The sequence below is a fragment of the Neolamprologus brichardi genome, chromosome 2 (assembly GCF_056152115.1).
Source record: "Neolamprologus brichardi isolate AB-2024 chromosome 2, ASM5615211v1, whole genome shotgun sequence".
Classification (NCBI taxonomy): Eukaryota; Metazoa; Chordata; class Actinopteri; order Cichliformes; family Cichlidae; genus Neolamprologus; species Neolamprologus brichardi.
Window position 1 is genome coordinate 7,674,009 of NC_142105.1, and position 18,351 is coordinate 7,692,359.

An 18,351-nucleotide genomic window follows, 5' to 3' on the forward strand; every position below is an offset into this window, starting at 1 on the left:
GAGCTCACTATGTTTTCAGTATTTTGTTGCTAGCAAGTAAAAAATCCAGAAGACTGTGCAGCCTTGCTGAAGGTGAGCGTGTTATTTACTTTACAAACAACATGGAAAAGCCTTCTCTGTAAGTGATACACAGCTTTTCCATCTAAAGGAAGTCTTGAACTTTTTAGGACAAATTTATCTTCAGCGGTGTGAGGCCGCGGCGCATTGGTGCTCATAAAGGAGATGCTTTGTCTTTATTTTCCTAAATCTTTTCTCTTGCTTTATATAATAGAGCTGGACACCTCGAGAGGGGACTGTGGTTCGCTTTCGAACCTGTGGTCCAGTTTTTCCGCCACAAGAGGGAGACACACTGCCTGTAAGAGCCACTTCCCTGTGTGTACAATCAAAGACATTTTATTAATTAGGTTTACATTCATGGATATTTAAAATGAAGACAGCCGCAAAGCTTGTTACAAGCCCAGCAAAGGAACAAGAAAATAATAAATAATAAAATATTGAAATTATTTTTAAAAAATAATCAAAATGAGTTGATATTTTAATTAATTAACTGTTACTATTAATTATTTAGTTTGCTTTTTCTGGTGACAATCTGCACATTTTCCACCATAATGGAGAAGCATGTCCCAAAGCAAATGTAGCAGATAGCTATGAGGCTCGGAGATCTCCATTTTGGATCTACAATCAGGCCTAAAAAGGCAGTAGAAGAACCCACAAAGTGATCAATGTGGAGCACTGATAATCCCGCATGGATCGCCATCAATCAGGATTTGATTATCTGAATGGATCTGAATAAAAAGTGAAACAAAAAAGTTCTGCCACTATCAAAATTTGTGTTCATAAACACAGAGCTAGAAAATTAACTGGGAGATTTTTTTTGATAAGTTTTTAAAGCAAGCAGGAGATATTTACCAAACTTCTGAGAAGTGACACCTTTTTTCTTTTTATCATTTTACACAAGAGTGAACTGGATATTTGGAGGATTTTGTGCAGTAGGTTAGGCAAAAATAAGACACTGGAAGACATCGGAGTCCGTGTTTCTGTGTCTTATAAATAACTATGAAAATGTTAAGCATATCAGAATATTATTTTTGCAACCTACAGAGGGTTTATGAGACGTTTTCGCTGTTTTTTTTTCCTCACACTCATGAGCGTCTCTTAACAGCATCACTAACTCACTCAGTTATTCCCTCTGAAGACAAATCAGCATCTCTCCACCTGATACAGTTGTGCTAAGTGAAATGCATCTGTAGTCATTCAAATGAAGAAGACTTTCAAAAATGGCGTTTATTAAAAAAAAAGAAACCACCATGCTGACTTTCTCATCTTCAACATAACAATTGAGATAGAAAATGGCGTTGAACCTTGACACAAAGCATCCAGTGAAATAAATAAATACAACATCCTTCAAAGATCCGTGAGAGAAACCTAAGAATAATCCCACATCTTCACGCCAGACTGACAGTTCAGAATTAACGGCAGACTACAAAACAGAAAATCTGAGAACATTTGACACGTTTAGCTAAACGTGTCATACAGATGCGCACGTCCCAGAAACACCACGCAGAGTTACCCTGCTTGTCTGAACCACAGACAGGCTCACAGACTACCACCAGAGGATTCGTTCATGGGATTACATCGTGATACGCACAAATCATGTCAGTAGTACATTTTAAAGCATGTTTTTAACATCAAACAAAAATCTGCCGTCAATGTGTTGCTTTTAAAAATATTTGTATCTTTTGTAGGGCTGAACGAAAGGCCGGAAATATGAGCTCTGTGATCACAAGTTCAAATTAACCCAGCAAAGGTCAGTCAGCCCATATATTTCAGCCAGAGGTTCACTCAAATGGTTCCTAATGATTTTCTTGGATGGTCTTCGACTAATGCAGGAAATACTGTAAGAGTCATACTCGAAGTCTGATTTGACAAAGCTCAAATACAGATCTAATTAATTTACCATTAAAGACTGGAACAAGGGGGTACACAGCTATAATACAGCTCTGCTAAAATACCTAAAGTTTACTTTTTAAATTGTAAGTAAAGGGAAATTAAACTAAAATACAAAATTACCAATATTTCTTATCAAAGAGTAGTTAGAGCTCAAAAACTAACTCTAAAAAAACAAATAGCTTTAAACTTTAGTTGTATGGATTAAAACAAATTCAGTAAATTCTGATTAATGCTGAACTTTGGACTTGTTGACAGGCTTGGTTTTCTTTCAGAGCCCGGATGTCCTCCTGTGAAAGTTCTTATGATAAGCAATCAATCGCGTCTAGCTTCATATGCAAGACATGTGAGCGAGTTCACCAAAATGCTAAACAATTCCTGTAGGACTGTTTCTGTTTTATTTGCTGGATGTGTGCTTCTAAAACCCTAAAAATACGATTTAAATATGGAAATTAAACTGGTTGAGGGCCAAAACGTGTGAAGATGTCCACTGGAAATTTGCATGGAAACAAAACATTTGATTCTTGTAATGGCTGGAGAAACTCAGAGATTTTCAAACAGTGCCATCTACAAAAAAAACAACAAAAACAAAAAGAAAAAACCCAAAGAAAGCAACAAAACACACCTGAAGCTCCATTAGTCACTGCAGTTCTTTACAGGGTAGCATTTGCTTTACTCTTCGTTTAGTCACTACTAATGCAGTTTAAATGTAACAGCAGTCTGAGGCGCTGCACCTGACTGACTGCAGGCCCTGATTATCAAGAAGCTGCAGCAGATTACATAAACCAGCATGCAGACTTTTTTTACACAACCCAATACTTTCAAATTTTAATCATACGGTGTGTTTTTTGTTCTTTTTTTGTTTTTTTGCTGGTGTGAGGAAATACAGTATGTGCCAGAGCTGGAATGCAGAGCAAAGTCACTGGATTCTTTCACTTTGAGGGAGTCGCGTTCAAAAGCTTAAAGGCTGTTAAATGACTGACTGGGCCTCGGTTATAAGTAGCCTGGCTCTTAGGGTAGCTTGGCCGAGTTTCCAACAAGGCTGCTGTCCTTGAGCTAATCCAATGCTAGCTGGCGGCTGCTACGGGCTTTGCATGCTTTCTTGACCTAACAGAAAAACGCCAACTCACACAAACTGGAATACGAGCCGATTGGATGCAGAAAAACCTGGTGAATAAGCAGCCCGCCATGTTTGCACCTGGGAAATCACTAAGTCAGTTTAATTTGATCTCTGGTGTGATAGAGAGGGAGTTTAAAATGAATCCTTGCACACTGCTCCTGAACACCACCTCCTCACTTTGTGTCATGAGAAAGATTTATATCACATTTACACATAATGGAGTTCACATGTTAGGTACTGTTGGTGGCAATAACAGCCCGCTGCTTTCACAAGAACACTCAAGCTTAGTGTTGTTCACATTTTACTGACTGAAAGCTGAGAAAAGCCTGCATTATATCAGCTGAACTGTTGACACTCAAATCCAGTAAGACCTGTATGAAACAGAGACGTGTCTGATGAAATTGTGGCTCATATTGTGCAGATTTTTCCTCAATTTCCAGCTGACTTACATTAATTTCACAAAGAAGAAGCTCCTTCCAATGTTTTAAATTGCAAAAAGAAGGCCAGACATCACTAACCGTATCCTTTTGGTCATTCATTTTGAAATCTTTCTAGCACATCTTCAAAGATACTACACTGTAAAAGTTGTCCACCAGCTTGTAATCCTTTAAATAAAAGTGGACACATACAAAAAGATGGAAAACAAAGACTCACAGCACAGAAGTCAGAAAGAGTAAAACTTAAAAATGGGAAAAAATCCTACTGAAAGTCAGCATTTTCCATCTCACTTGTGTCAGTTCAGCATGATGTGAGTGGTAAAAAAAGAAAAAGAAAAAAAAAGTATTGCACTGGTTTGATGTGAGTCTATGGATGGGCGGTCATCATATAAATAACAACAAGAACCAAGAACGGTAATACCATAACAGTAGTAGTAATAATAATAATAATAATAATTGTAACGCTAATAAAAACAGTTCAGACTAAGGTCCCCCTCCAGCTGCCGTTTTACCACTGCTGCCAACTGAAGTCATCGTTGGATCCAAAGACCAGGAAGAAGCCCAGGATCGTCCCAAAGATGACTACGTTACCTGTTAGCACAAGCGCACATGCTCCCCAGGCAATCTGTAAAGTGACAAAGGAAATTCAGGTGAATGCTGAATGCTACAGAGCTTATTTGGGTTACTGAGACATTTTATTTTGCTGATTTAAACACCTGCTTTCTGCAGAATTCAGCTCTAAATCATTAACGTGCAAAGTACTTTCTCAGAGTTGAACAAAAAGGAACTGACAGTTAAAGTTGGACAATCGTTCACACACCCTTGCGGCACTGCTTTCCACCTTTTACGAAACAAGGCGGTGACTCGTTGACAAGCGGTATTTAGCAGTTGCTAAATTGTCCGATCAGTTGGTGCAGTAAACATTAACTAAGAAATCATATTTAAAAATCAGATTAAAGACTGTATATGCTGTTGTGCACCCTGATCATCTCATAGCATACGTTACTGTTCTTTTAATTAATTCAACTGATTATGTTATTTAGGCCCCTTTGCTGGCTGCTTTCAGCCAGTTTAAAACCAAAATAACCCAAAATTGGTGATATTATTTTTTTCTTTCTTTGCAACAAGCTGTGTCATGAATGCTTTAAAGCAAACTGCATATAATATAGTCTACTATCTTTTTTTGGATGGCTGGAGAAACTACAGAGACTGCTAAGAACCAGAAAGTCAAATCAGACTTCCTCAAACTAATGACTGAGCTCCAGCACTCTACATAAAATGCCCTAAGAAATGATGTGCTTACATGCATGGCGCTCATAGAGAACTGCAGAACCTCTGCATTTATCTGCACAACTGATAATCATTTGAAACACTGGATGCTGTTTGCAGCACCTTTGCAGTCATTTATCACTTGCTAATGGTGAATATAATCTGTTTATAATTAGCCCTGCTGGCTGACCACACAATGAAACTGTCACTTTCATTGGGCGTAAATACTGAAAGATACAGGAAGTCTATGACCTCACAACACTATACCTGCAGTTATCTGTCAGAGTTTAGCTCTTTATTGTTTTACACTTAGATTTTTGATTAACTGAGCTCTTCTGCTTTCACCATTTTTCCATACTTCTGTGATACTTTTGTATAGCTTTTTTTAGCCATCTTGTTTTATATTATTGTATTTATTTTATTGAGCAAGGCACTTTTTTTTTCATGTTTTGGCTGCTGTTGCTTTTAGCTTATCTTAAAACTAAGCCCTTATATAGTTGTGTGTAATTTATAATTTGAAAAACAGACAAAAGTCAGAACATTTAAAGTAAGCCCAACGCAGAGGGTCCAGACCCTTGGTTTGGGAACCACTGCTTTAAATAACCACGCAGTACACACTGAATTAACAGGTTTCAGTTACTTACTACTTCAGCTCTTGCGAAGACGATTGGCAGGCCGAAAGCTGAGATGACGATGCCCGTCGTGAGGAAGATGGCCAGCTCTTTGCAGGCGTTACTGGCCGAGTCTGTGTCATCGACCACTCTCCGCGAGATGCAGTAAGGGATGGGAGAGAGGATGTAGAAAAAGAGCAGGAACAAAGGCCAGTATTTGCTGCAGAGAGGCGAAAAAGCGAGAGAAACAGGGGGCATAAACACCCACATGCTATGATGACAAAGGATGCAGTGAAGTGAATCGAAGGATAAAGAAGGAATCGCTGCTGAGCACTCCACACGCCAACCTAAGGGGTTTCTTTCATATCGCAGGAGCTACGTTTCTGTAAACTCTAGATTTGAATACAGATCAGATGCAGGCCTGCAAAAAACATATCCATCTATATTGTTTTTAACACTAGCATGTAATTTGACAAGAATCTCAAAGAGCTAGATTATTATACAGTTGCGAGAAAGCTCTGTACCTGGGGAGATATTTCACTGATGAAAAACGAACAAAAAAAATAAAACTGTAAAAATAAAACTGTGTGGAAAACATTGTGCTATATATATATCCAAGGAATTACGCATTTTCTTGTCACTTATAGGCTGATAAATACGCATTATGCTGAAGTGAAGCTGTTATTTACTCTAAATACAATGGCTGAAATGGAAATTAGATGAAAAAGGCCAAATATGTTGCTGTTGCTCATCCCACATACAGCAAATGAGAAACTGTCTGCACTCATTAGAATAATAACCAAGAGGTGTGATGGTGTGCAAACACACAAAGCTGATCAGGTTGTCTTGTAAGTACAGAGTGTAATTATCCTGCAAACTGCAAGAACTTATATTAACCTAAAAGTGTTTATAAAGTGCCATAATTCTAAAATAGGCTTTGTACTAAGGCTGTGCAATTACACATCACTTAAAATTATAATACACATATTATTATAACAATATAACTAAGATAGATGCTTATTTATTTTTGCTACAGGTTTAGTTCAGTTCACATATATTTAATTAATTATTTATCTTATTAAGGTGAATTATAACTAACGTTGATGGCAAAAAGTAAGCTTGTACTTTTAAATAAAGCCACTGTTTTTCCAGAGTGTGAGTAATTCTAACAAATAACCATTTCTCATTAATGGCCAAAATAAATGTGATTTCAAAACTGAACAGCCTTACTTTTATAAAAACATCAGTAAATCAGCCTACTTACTGGTTTAAATTGCACCTTTCGAACATTTAACACCATCAAGATTCCAGCTTCAAGAATAAGACTAAAACTGTCCTGAACACCATCGGGAAACATCTAAGCAGCACATCAATTTAATGAAAATGATACAGTTTTATTACAACATCTCCCCATCCCGAAATAATTGTGCAACATGTTTTTTTTCCAGTTTACCTTCTTGTCTTTACACAGACTGCATGTGTAGAGTTTCTCCAGTCTAACAAACCACTAACTGCACTTACACTAAAAGCCACATGAACACATTAACACAGCACTTTTCCTATCGCATACATCATATGTTTAACCTCTTCACTCTTCTCCACTAGGATCATTTTCTCTCCGTTTGTTGCCAGTGTACATTCATAGACCTGAAAAACCAGGATTATTTAATCATGAAACAGCTTCATATGACCACTACATCTGATTGGCAATGTTAGGATGAATTAAGCCACAAAAGGTAAAGATATCCTGGGTATGTTGAATTTACCTCTATTTTTTTGTTATTCTTTTTTTTAGGAGGGGGGTGACATGTGAAGATGATGTGAGTCACATTTAACCTGAAGTTATGATTGTTCAAAAAGGCATGAGAAAATAAAGTAAATTTAAAAGTGCCAAATTCCAGCCCACATTTATGTACTTCAAGAGCCTGTAACTCTGATAATTGCTTAATTTAATGCAATCCTGCTTTCCTCCACTAAAAGTGGTCAGGTTCTGTCACACTTCCCTGGTTTTATATGGTGTTCTTATGCTCGAGATGTTCTAAGAACGCTAATCTGGTCATGAATGCAGCTATAGTTAAAGCTGTGACGGGATCATCAAAGGTGCCAGGAAGTACTAGGCTCACATGGTCTGTGATGGTTATACTTACTCATACACAGGGAGGGCACATCCAAGCATGAGGAACATGAGGCCGATGGCCCCTCCAAAGGAAAGGCTGATGAGAGCTGCAAGAGAAGCAGAGGATAGGGGGACCCCAGTGTTAGAACAGGGTATATCCACAGGAAATCACTAATCTCATGGTGGCTGCAGGGCCCCTGGAGATTTGGGGCTACCATGTGATGAATCAGCTGATTTCACGTGTGTGACAGCTACGTTAGCAGCATAAACCCTGCTAACATGGGTCCACGTTAAATCCAGACAGCCATAGAGTCCGTGCGGCCACTGGTTAAATTCTATTAAAATCCCAGGGGCTGCCTGGAATCAGTCAGCGGCTGTGGGAAGTTAAGGCGCAGCTAGCATTAGCGGTACGGTTATTTCTGCGTTGTTGTAGTATTAAACAAGAATGGCGTTAACTGTGGCGCAAGAATGCAGCACGTTGCACTGCTACATTGTTTTCATTACGAAACGCAGAAGTTGGTTTGGTTATTTTTGTCATGTTGCGGTTGCGGTTGCTTCTACCGAAACAGTGCAGGTTCATCACCGAGCTAATGCTAACGTCTGTCAGTACTGGCCCTGCGCTAACTCCTTCTATCGTTACTTATCTGAGCGTGACAAACGCGCAAACATGCCTTGTGCACATTTTGTTGAAATTATATAAACAGAGGCTGAGTTCAGAAGCTTTCTGAAGGGAATGAAAATCTCCTGCTGCTTACCTTTAATCCCGGCCATCTCTGCTGGACAAAAGCTCGCCACACAGCCCGGACGAATGACAACAGTCCCTCCTCCTTTGCTCGGTAGCCGAGTCCGACCGAAGCCAACCGAGTCCCGCCGTAGCTCCTACCCTGCCCACCGTGCTACTTTCCAATGCTGACACAAATGTAGGAATTCTGACTATTACCACTACGGTCCTAAAAGCACCCAAATTAAAAGCACTGACACCGCAGAACTGTCCGTTTTAGAATTCTATAAACTCCTCCAAAATTATTCATAAATATCATTTCCTTAATGTATAGGCTAATAAATGTAGTTTAATATAAAGTACTATGTTTGCACTTCAATTTAACGTGTAGTAGGGTAAGCCGTGAATGCGTCAGTTGCATGCGTCATTTTGAAATTAAAAACTACATGCCCCCCAAATAGTAGGCTTTTATTAACATTGGAAGAGCGTCCCAATTTATGACTACGGTTCATTTATTCCGCATAGAAATTATTTTAAAATTAATAAACGTATTTGTTGCTGTCCCGGATGTAAACACATTCTGTTTCCGGCACCGAGAGCGTCCACTCAGCGGAGATGGCGAGTGGTGGAGTATCTGTGGCTTCGCTTTGGACCGAAGTCAACCGCTGCGGACAGAATGGAGACTACACCAGAGCCCTCAAAGCTCTCACTAAAAGTAGGTATACAGGCTGACTCTGAAAATGGAACCAGAGAGCGGACACGCGGCGGATTTTCCCCTCTGTTCCCGCAGAGCAGCACCAGCTGTTAGCATGTGTCCGAGCTAACGGCAGTCAGGGTGTTAAATACACCCGTGGAGCTTCGTGTATTAAGCTCTGATTAACGATGTGTAATGAATATAATAAATATATAATACCTGCTGAATTAGCTACTTGTTGCGTGACTTTGAGCCATTGTTAAATAATATTTAGCCCCCTAAACCCACTGTCTCATGACTGACGTGTCCCTAGCCAACCACGACAGCTAACCCATGATTAGCCAGGCGGCTGTCCTGGAAACATTAAGCGGCTGCTTTACACTCCTCTTCTGTCCTTGCACAATCACATCAGTGTCAGGGCGAAATCTTTTTTTTTTTGTTCGTAGCGAGTGATGTTCACTGCTGTTTTCTTTCTGTCTTGTCGCAGTTTTACACGAAAACAGGGACGATGTGACGGCACTGCACTGTAAAGTGGTTTGCCTTATCCAGAATGGGAGCTTCAAAGAGGCGCTAAATGTGATGAACACCCACTCAAAGGTGCTCGGCAGGTAAGCGGCACGCTGTCACTCACGTATAAATTACTCCTGTAGTTCACTGTTGACATTTAAGTGTCTAACGGTGTATAGTTTCACAGCAATTCTGCCATGCTCTAAGAAAAACTTACAAAAGTCTTGTAAGGTTTGTTCTTTATGGTGTGTTGCACATTTAAACCCTTTTTCGGGGGTGGGTGGGGGTCTTTTTTCCACTCAGTGAGGTGGTGTTTGAGAAGGCCTACTGCGAGTACCGGCTGAACAGAGTGGAGAGCTCCCTGAAGACCATCGAGAGTGCTCCTGAGCAGACAGACAAGCTGAAGGAGCTTTACGGTCAAGTGGTGAGGCTTATATTATATTATATTATTACTGTTTGTAGTCATACAGTTGATGGAAGCTGTAGGAAAGAGTTGATGAAGCTTGGTTAAGACCTTAAGGCACTATAGAATTTTGCTTTAAGAACGGCAGAGAAATATGTGAGGGTAGTGTAGTACATGTATGAGGACAGTAAGGTGGTGGCAATAGAGACTTGCAGGTCGACAGATGAGGTCAGGCAGTAGCCTCAGTGGACTGATGTTTACAAATAAGACTGTGATTTGTAGTAAGACAGAGAAGCAAAACAGAATATATGATGTAACAGTGAAGACGCAAGGAGCAGAGGTAGTGTATCTTGAGTAGTTTAAATATTTGTCAGTCATCTAAAGCAACACACAGTACACCAGAGAGCTTTATAAGAGAGTGTAGGCAGGGTGGAGTTAGTGTTTGCAGTGATTTGTGACAGAAAGATAGCAGCAAGAGTGAAGGGGAAGGTTCATAAGATGGTGGGGACTTCTATGATGTATGGTTTGAAGATTTTGGCGGAACTGACCAAATGAACGGAGAGCGCGCCTAAGATGTTAAAATTTTCATTGGGAGTGACCAAGATAGGAGTTAGAGAGGCAAGGCTGAGATGGTTTGGACATGTGCAGAGCAGGGATAGTGGATATATTGGACAAAGGATGATGAACAAGGAGCTGCCAGGCAGGAGGAAAAGAGAAAGACCACAGAGAAGTTTCATGGATGGTAGTGAAGGAGGACATGCAGAGGGTTGATCTGACAGTAGAGGATGCTGGAATATGGTGAGATGGAAGCAGATGATCCCTAAAGGGAGCAGTTGATAGAAGTAGATTATATTACTGTATTATTATTTTTTTTACATTTCTTTTATACAGTTTAGTGTACATTTACAGTTTGTGCTGAAGAAGTCAGTCATTGGTCATCTACTTGTTGAAAAGAGCAGCAAAGTTAGAAGAAAAGAACGCGTTGAGGCCTTTAAAGCTGCTGATTGTTAATATGTGGCATTTTAAAATCTGATCATCTAGCATCAGAACTGCAAACAAATCATATTCAAATTAAACGGTATACAATAAATGCAAACAGCTTGCTGTTTGAATATGTGGCTTCTGTTTTTGAAACATGATTGTAAAAACATTTAAATGTTGTTAAGTAAAGTAACACTGTAAAAAAACAGATAGCAAAAGTATAATTGAACAATTTTTCTCTGAAACGGAGACATCAGGGTTGCAGAGCGTAGCATTTTCACCTCTTAACGCCACTGCTCTATTTGTGTTTGTCTTAAAGTAACTTCAATTTTGTTAAAACTATCCCCAATATTTGTGAATATCAGCTTGTTACAATCTTTATGCAGTCTATATGATTTACTATTATTATTTATTACAGTGAGACATTCTTTTGAGAACACACTAGTGTTTTGGGTTTTGTTGGTTGGTGAGTGAGAATGAGAGATTTGTAATAAATGGTCAGCTTGGCAATTTCTGTGTATTTCTAACATGATATTATTTTCGTCTTGTTGTGAGAAGTGTGACGACGTCTGCTAATCTGAACCAGCTCTTTTCTTTGTGCAGTTGTACAGACTGGAGCGCTACGATGAGTGCAAGTCTGTCTACACGGATCTGATCAGGAACTCCCAGGACGAGTACGAGGAGGAGAGGAAGACCAATCTCGCCGCTGTGGTGGCTGCAATGAGTCAGTGGGAGAAGGCTCCAATGGTAAGCATTCATTGGCACAGTTCATCAATCAGCTTTTCATTTGAGTTTTTAAATCAAAAACGTACTCTCTCCACTTTGTTGCACAGAACTGGAGTCAGACTGTTTGATTAGAATTAGAATAAACTCATATTTGAACATGTTGTGTTTTCCTTTTGCAGGAAGATCTGGGTCTGCCTGAGTCAACGTATGAGCTCTGCTACAATGCTACCTGTTCTCTGATTGGCCAAGGAAAGCTTACAGAGGCCCTCAATAAACTACAGCAAGCAGAAGGTCAGTTTATATTCAGTCTCTGCGATCAAGTTGGTGTTTGATGTATTTTTAAAATGATGTAATGATCTCAGACATAAACTGATCATTTCTTCTGACAGAGCTTTGCAGAGTCTCGCTGGCAGATGATTCTGTAAGTGTTTTTGAGACCTATTTCACTTTCACTTCTAGTAATTTCACCCAAACGATGGTCCAGAAGTATGTCACAAGTCTAGTGAAATTTACTCCACTCTTAACATACTTTTAAGTCTTAAAATATTCTACATTTATGCGTTATTTACATAAAAATTGTATGGGAATAACCTTGCTGTAATCATATTTTGGCCATATATGTGTATTGATGTGCTAAGCTTGTTCATAATTATCTTGTATTTGTAACACTTAGTTTTCACTGTTTTCCAGCTAATCACCATCATTTCTTGTTTGTCCCTTTCAGGATATGACTGAGGAGGACATCCAGTCGGAGCTGGCCGTCATCCATTCTCAGATGGCGTACGTCATGCAGTTGCAGGGTCGCACAGATGAGGCTCTGCAGCTCTACAACCAGGTCATCAAGCTCAAGTGAGTTGCAGCATCATCGCATCAAATTTAGTCCCCAAAAAAGATGCTGGGGATGCATTTAGACCGTTCAGAAGCATCTAGAGGCAGGCATTAAGTTGTTAAATAGATTTTCAGCTTGCTCTAATTCTCTGATTTAATTTCAGGCCATCTGACGTGGGGCTGCTTGCTGTGACTGCCAACAATATCATCACCATAAACAAGGTGGGTTTGAACCTCCCTGAAATCCACTTTCAGACGCTAAACAGGGATCATAAAACTAAAATTTCAGCCACGACGCTGGTGCTAAGGCTCGGTCTCTTTCCTCAGGACCAAAACGTGTTTGACTCAAAGAAAAAGGTGAAGCTGACGAATGCTGAAGGTGTTGAGTACAAGCTGGCAAAGAAACAGCTGCAGGCCATTGACTTCAACAAAGCCTTGCTGGCCATGTACACTAACCAGGTACGGGTGTGATTGGAGGAATGAAAAATAATCAATAATAGGTAATTATTTTCACACTGATGGTGCTTTTGCCCGTTAACAGGCTGACCAGTGCAGGAAGCTGTCATCCAGTCTTCAGGCTCAAAATCCAGGACATCCACGGCCAGTCCTTATCCAGGTGGCTCAGCTGTGCAGAGAGAAGCAGCACAGCAGGGCCATAGAGCTGCTCCAGGTATTAATGATGCACACTGCTCCTTATTATCAGAACCGATACACATTCTCCTCCTTTTGTCTGATTATGAGAAAATGATCAAATGATGCACCAGTTAACCTAAAAAATCACAGTGGTGAAAGCTGATTAAATATATAGTTAATATCGCACTTTAAAAATCCTTCAATGAAAATGTTAAAAAGTATAGAAACAGGAAAAAGTACTGAAAGATTTGCTTTTTTCAGTTTTTTTGTTTTGTTTTGTTTTTTACAAGAATTCATCTATGAAATGTTTTCACTGTGGTTGCGTTGTTTTTAAAAATACTGGAAAATGTCTTCACGGTTAAAAGTGATGCTTAACTGTGAAGACGGGAATACAAAAAAAAGATGCCCTAAAACACTTACAACACTATTGGGTTTGGATGAAAATGTTCGTATTTTATCCTTCAGTAATTAATAGTTTCATTAATTCTGTTAACTGATCTTTTTCTTTTCTTTTATTTTGCAGCAATTCTCCGATCAGAATCCAGAGAGTGCGTCTGGCATCAAACTGACAATGGCACAACTCTATTTAGTACAAGGTAGTGATCTGCATTTGAACACACACACCCCGCTCTGTCTTACTGTTTTTTTTCTCTGTGGACGTGATAGTATTTCATATTTCTAGCTTCTTAAAACAAACACACACATTGATTATTATCGCCTGAGTACTGAAACAACAATAATTAACAAAGAAACAAACGAGTGCAACTTCAGAAGGTTTTTTACCTTTAAACTTTGAGCAGTTTAATTTTGATACATGCTCCTCATTAGGTGTTATAATCCAATGAATGGTTTGGTCTTCAGGTCATGTGACAAAAGCCTGTGATGTCCTGAGGTCCATTGAAGAGTTCAAGCACAAACCAGGGATGGTAAGACTAAAGATGCTACTTTGACTTTTTTGTATTTATTTCTTAAATTGTTGTTTCTCTTAATTAAAATGCCCCGTTAATGTCAAAATTGTTGACATTTTTTGTTCCCTCATATATTTATTTTGACCATGTCATCATCTCTTCAGGTTTCAGCTCTGGTAACAATGTACTCCCATGAAGAAGACATCGACAGCGCCATCGATGTTTTCAAACAAGCTATTGAGCATTACCAGTCTGAACAGGTTTGTGTTGTGCAAGTCTGAACCACTGTTTTACACTTTAATTTCTGTTGTGTATAGGTCAGACACTTTTTAAGTGTGCATTTTGATTTCAGTTAGCTTTCATTTCAGACGTGTGAACGTGTTCCCACTGTGTCTTTTCTCCTGCACAGCCTGGATCTGCTACACATTTGGCTCTTGTAAGAGAAGCTGCCAATTTCAAGCTGAAGTATGGGCGGAAAAAAGAAGCCATTAGTGATCTGGAGCAGCTGTGGAAGTGAGTTAAATCCCGGCTAAACACTCGGCTGGTTCAACATGTGTCAAGTCTTTTCTTTTTTCTTTTTTTTTTAATTTCACAGATGCTGGTTTTAATTCTTTATAAAATATACCTCAAATGTCATCAAACTGTTTTCATAAAAATCACTTTTCTCAAAACAGACAAAACACCAAGGACGTCCACACATTGGCCCAACTCATCTCTGCATATTCTCTAGTGGACACGGATAAAGCCAAATCGTATCCTTTCATATTATTAAATACAACTTATGGACGCTTAAACGGTTTTGTTTTATTTTATTTTTTTCACTAACTGGAACATATTTGGATTCTCAAATAACATTTGTTTTGTGAAAAATATCAAATATATTCTGATTTTTAGCTCCTTCAATGTGAGGATTTGTTATTTTTCTCTGTGAGAAACTAATGTTTTTGTGCTTGGAAGTCAGAGAGAAAACAAAAAAGATAAAAAGACCTTCTTTAGCTCATTTTCAACAAAGCTTGGTATTTTGTTGACAAAATAGTTTATTAATTTTACAAATGATCCATACCTTATTGAAGTAAATGTAACCCAAGAAGACCAGGATGTAATCTGGATGTCAGCAGTTGTTGCATCCTTAGCTTTTTTCTACAGGCTCAGCAAACACCTACCGTCTGCAGACACCATGTCTTTCAACGTGGACGTTGACGAGCTGGAGAATTCCCACGGAGCCACATACGTCAGGAAAAAAGCCGCTAAAGTCGTGGGAGAAAACCCTCCCAAAGAACAAGGGTAAACGTCTGTTACTCTCTTCTGTGGCTACTTCTGTTTTTTTTTTGTTTGTTTGTTTGGTTATTTTTGGGGGGGGGTGTAAACAAAACATTCAAAAGAACGAGGGACACATTGACAAGTTTGTTTGTTTTTTTTCTCCTTCATTTTCTTTAACAGCCATGGTGAAATCAAAAAGAAGAAGAAGAAAAAGAAAGGTATGTCTTTCAATCACTTGCTAAGATTTAGAGTGAATCTGTTCTGGAAGTTTTTATTTACACATACAAAAGGCCATGAAATTATTTCTTCTAAATGAGCAAAAACATCTAATTGTATCTTTTTTGTTCTCCTTAGAGAAAAAGAGTTTGATTAATGATGTAGGAAATTCAGATGCACACTGAGCGGCCAAAACATTAAAACCACTGTTAGGAAAAGAGAATAATTCTGATTTTTTTTGTTTTCTCTGTTGAAGATATTTTATTTGTCTAGTAATTGCTCATAAAGTACTCACACCATACCATCTTCCTTTTAGGAAAATTGCCCAAGAACTATGACCCCAAAGTGACCCCTGACCCCGAGAGGTGGCTTCCTATGAAGGAGCGCTCCTACTACAGAGGGAAGAAGAAGGGCAAGAAGAAGGATCAAATAGGAAAAGGCACACAGGGAGCGACGGCAGGAGCTTCAGCAGAGCTGTGAGTAAACTCCGCAGTCGCACGCACGTCCAGCCGAGGCGTCTGGGTGCAATTTCCTGTAATTGTAAACCCAGTTATTAACGGCACTAATGGAGGAAAAGCAACTGAGATTGTTCTTTTGTTTTCATGCCAATTAACTCTGAAATCAGATCAGAGCTGCAGCTGCTTTGCGGGACAAAGGGCTCATCTGTTGTTGAGAACAAAATTATTCTCAGTCTCTCCTAAAGGAGAAATCCATCTGCCACCATTCATCTGAACTACCGCAGCTCCAAAACAGAACAGGGGAGAGAACAACTCCATCTACAACAGATTTTTCTGCACATACCCTCACTTTTACTTTGAAATTTCAATTGCTATTAACCAGCTACTTACAGCCCTTGAGCTTGAGTTTCCCTATTAGCAACTGAGCAGGTTACTCTTTGATGCCCTCCAGTTTCTCTTTTACAGAAGCTAAAATTATTTATTAATAATCCTAACAAAGTTTATGCTGTTGTTGCACCACCCAAGGATGTCTGAAGATGCAGATGCAACTTATTGCTCTTATTTTGAAAGTTCAGTTGCCGTTAACCAGCTGGACTTGGACCCTAATGGCAGGCTGAGCAGGTCACTGTTGAAAGTCAGTTATTCAAACATGGATGATAAACTTATCAAACATCATGCTGCTACATGAATTTATAAATATATGAAAAGTGGAGGTGGTGGGAGACACTGTCCAACAAAAGCTTTGTTGCTAATCAAATGTTTATTTCACTCATCCATGTCACAGAAGGAAACTCAGATCCTGAATAAACAAACTCAGCGCTGTAATTTTCCGGCCCTTCTAACTGCACTGTGGCTCTTTTCTCTCTTCAGGGATGCCAGTAAGACTGCCAGCAGCCCCCCTACCTCACCGAGACCAGGGTCTGCGTCCGGCTCTTCTACAGCCCCCGCCAGCAGCGTAGTTCCCCCACGACAGCAGAAACCGTCGTCCTCAGGCGCCACTCGCAAGAAAGCACCGCAAAAGAAGAAGAAAGGAGGCAAAGGAGGCTGGTAGACAGTGGGAAGCAATGTGAGGAAGAAGGCTGTTGGCATCTGAGCAGCAGAGAATTTAGAAGCTTTTTTTTTTTCTTTGTTTTTTTAAATTCAGTTTTATTTTTTTTTTATTTTATTTTTTTCTGTTCAGGTCATTTGATCAAACCAAAATCCTCCCCGCTGCTCATCGACACCATGAATCAGATTTTTTTTTTTTACAAAAGGAGGAAAAAAAGAGTTGACGATTGAAAGGACAGTTCCACTGAAATAGACTTTTTGTTGCTCTGCAAAACCAGCGTTTGTTTTCACTGAATCAATAACACACAGATATCCATATTCTCATTAAATGTCCATTGAATTGTCTTCATGGCTGCATATTTCTACACCTTAACAGTTGCACTGTATTTAGCATTTTTCTTTATTTTTAAGCAAAAAACAAATTCTGATCAATAAAAAATGAATTAAGTGTTTAAATCATGTATGCATTAAGGAGCTCAGTCATGTCTTTATTGCATTTTAAGCATTGTTAAGTACTCTTAAAACAGCGAGTATCCTTCATTAGAATTAGGGGAGTTATAAAACTGCTTTTGCAGAGTAACTCAAAGTTCAGAATTTAGGGTAATGGTGCTTAAACCTGTTGAGTTTCAGTATTAGCCTGTCCAGCTCCACCTGACAGTTTCACCTTTCTTTAATATTTCAATGTATTTTCAGTTCGCTACAGTAAAGTAACAGATATTTATTTTTGAATTTATTTGTCTGAATTCAAGCAAAAGGATTTTGATTCTGTCACATGCATTTGTTCAGAAAGACACTATTTTGGCCAAACAGGTTTCCATTTTGTTAAGTCTAAATAAAACTGAACAGCGATGCTCCTGCTGTGAGTTTTTTTCCTAGTATGGCTCATTTTGTGGCATTGTGCATGAATGGAGATGTTTATAGAAGAGACTGGATGTATTTGTTGATGTTTACTGAAAATTCTCTGCTGGCCTTCTTAAAGATGGGTTGCTGTTTAAATTTTATCCGTCACTCCAAAGTTCTTACTCTCACACATTAGAAAAAAATTTTCACCTTAGATCAGAAGCTTTTTTTCAGGGGCAAATTTTCCATGACAACATACCTCCTGGGATCATTAGAGCATACACTGAACGTGTATGGAGAATAGTGGATGTGCTGGAAAAGAGGAAGATCACAGCTATGAATGTGAGATGGAGCCAAATGATCCAGATCATGATGAAGAAAAAGATAACTTTGACATTTAAGACTAAATGTAGCTGAAATTAAATTATGCAATGCTTTAAAATGTCCTGTTAATGTATTTTTTTTTTTTTAATGGTTAACGCAGGTCATTTTTATAATTTTTAAGTAAAGGAAGTTAAACTGCACCTTAAATTTTCTCATACTGAATAATCTCTCTATTGCTCTGTGAGATATGAAGCCCTCATGTGGTCACAGAGAAAAATTACATGTGTAGCCATTTATTTAAAATC

At 38.9% G+C, this 18,351-nt stretch overlaps 2 protein-coding genes across 2 annotated transcripts; one reads left to right on the forward strand and one right to left on the reverse strand.

Annotated features, from left to right (window-relative positions):
* Nucleotides 1–2,437: 2,437 nt before the first annotated feature.
* On the reverse strand, nt 2,438–8,339 carry leprotl1 (leptin receptor overlapping transcript like 1). Its single transcript, XM_006798908.3, has 4 exons — nt 8,256–8,339; nt 7,532–7,607; nt 5,418–5,604; nt 2,438–4,129 (listed from the first exon to the last, which is right to left on the reverse strand). The coding sequence occupies exons 1-4, from the start codon at nt 8,269–8,271 to the stop codon at nt 4,013–4,015; spliced, it is 396 nt and encodes a 131-aa protein (XP_006798971.1). The 5' UTR covers nt 8,272–8,339; the 3' UTR covers nt 2,438–4,012.
* Nucleotides 8,340–8,789: 450 nt separating this feature from the next.
* On the forward strand, nt 8,790–17,750 carry srp72 (signal recognition particle 72). The gene is made up of 19 exons (XM_087846834.1): nt 8,790–8,936; nt 9,403–9,523; nt 9,726–9,846; nt 11,410–11,553; nt 11,712–11,823; nt 11,922–11,953; nt 12,257–12,381; nt 12,525–12,582; nt 12,688–12,819; nt 12,902–13,030; nt 13,517–13,589; nt 13,855–13,919; nt 14,066–14,161; nt 14,311–14,414; nt 14,576–14,653; nt 15,048–15,185; nt 15,342–15,379; nt 15,694–15,853; nt 16,706–17,750. The coding sequence occupies exons 1-19, from the start codon at nt 8,837–8,839 to the stop codon at nt 16,884–16,886; spliced, it is 2,007 nt and encodes a 668-aa protein (XP_087702960.1). The 5' UTR covers nt 8,790–8,836; the 3' UTR covers nt 16,887–17,750.
* The last annotated feature ends 601 nt before the right edge of the window (nt 17,751–18,351 follow it).

Bases quoted from the DNA above. Each gene is read 5' to 3' on its own strand.
- leprotl1 (XM_006798908.3), bottom strand. The intron at 5,605-7,531 runs GTAAGTATAACC...GCCTCTCTGCAG, and splicing joins TGTGCCCTCCCTGTGTATGA to CAAATACTGGCCTTTGTTCC. The intron at 4,130-5,417 runs GTAAGTAACTGA...GTCACTTTACAG, and splicing joins TCTTCGCAAGAGCTGAAGTA to ATTGCCTGGGGAGCATGTGC.
- srp72 (XM_087846834.1), top strand. From the start codon at position 8,837: ATGGCGAGTGGTGGAGTATCTGTGGCTTCGCTTTGGACCGAAGTCAAC. The intron at 9,524-9,725 runs GTAAGCGGCACG...TTTTCCACTCAG, and splicing joins CACTCAAAGGTGCTCGGCAG to TGAGGTGGTGTTTGAGAAGG. The intron at 12,382-12,524 runs GTGAGTTGCAGC...ATTTAATTTCAG, and splicing joins AACCAGGTCATCAAGCTCAA to GCCATCTGACGTGGGGCTGC.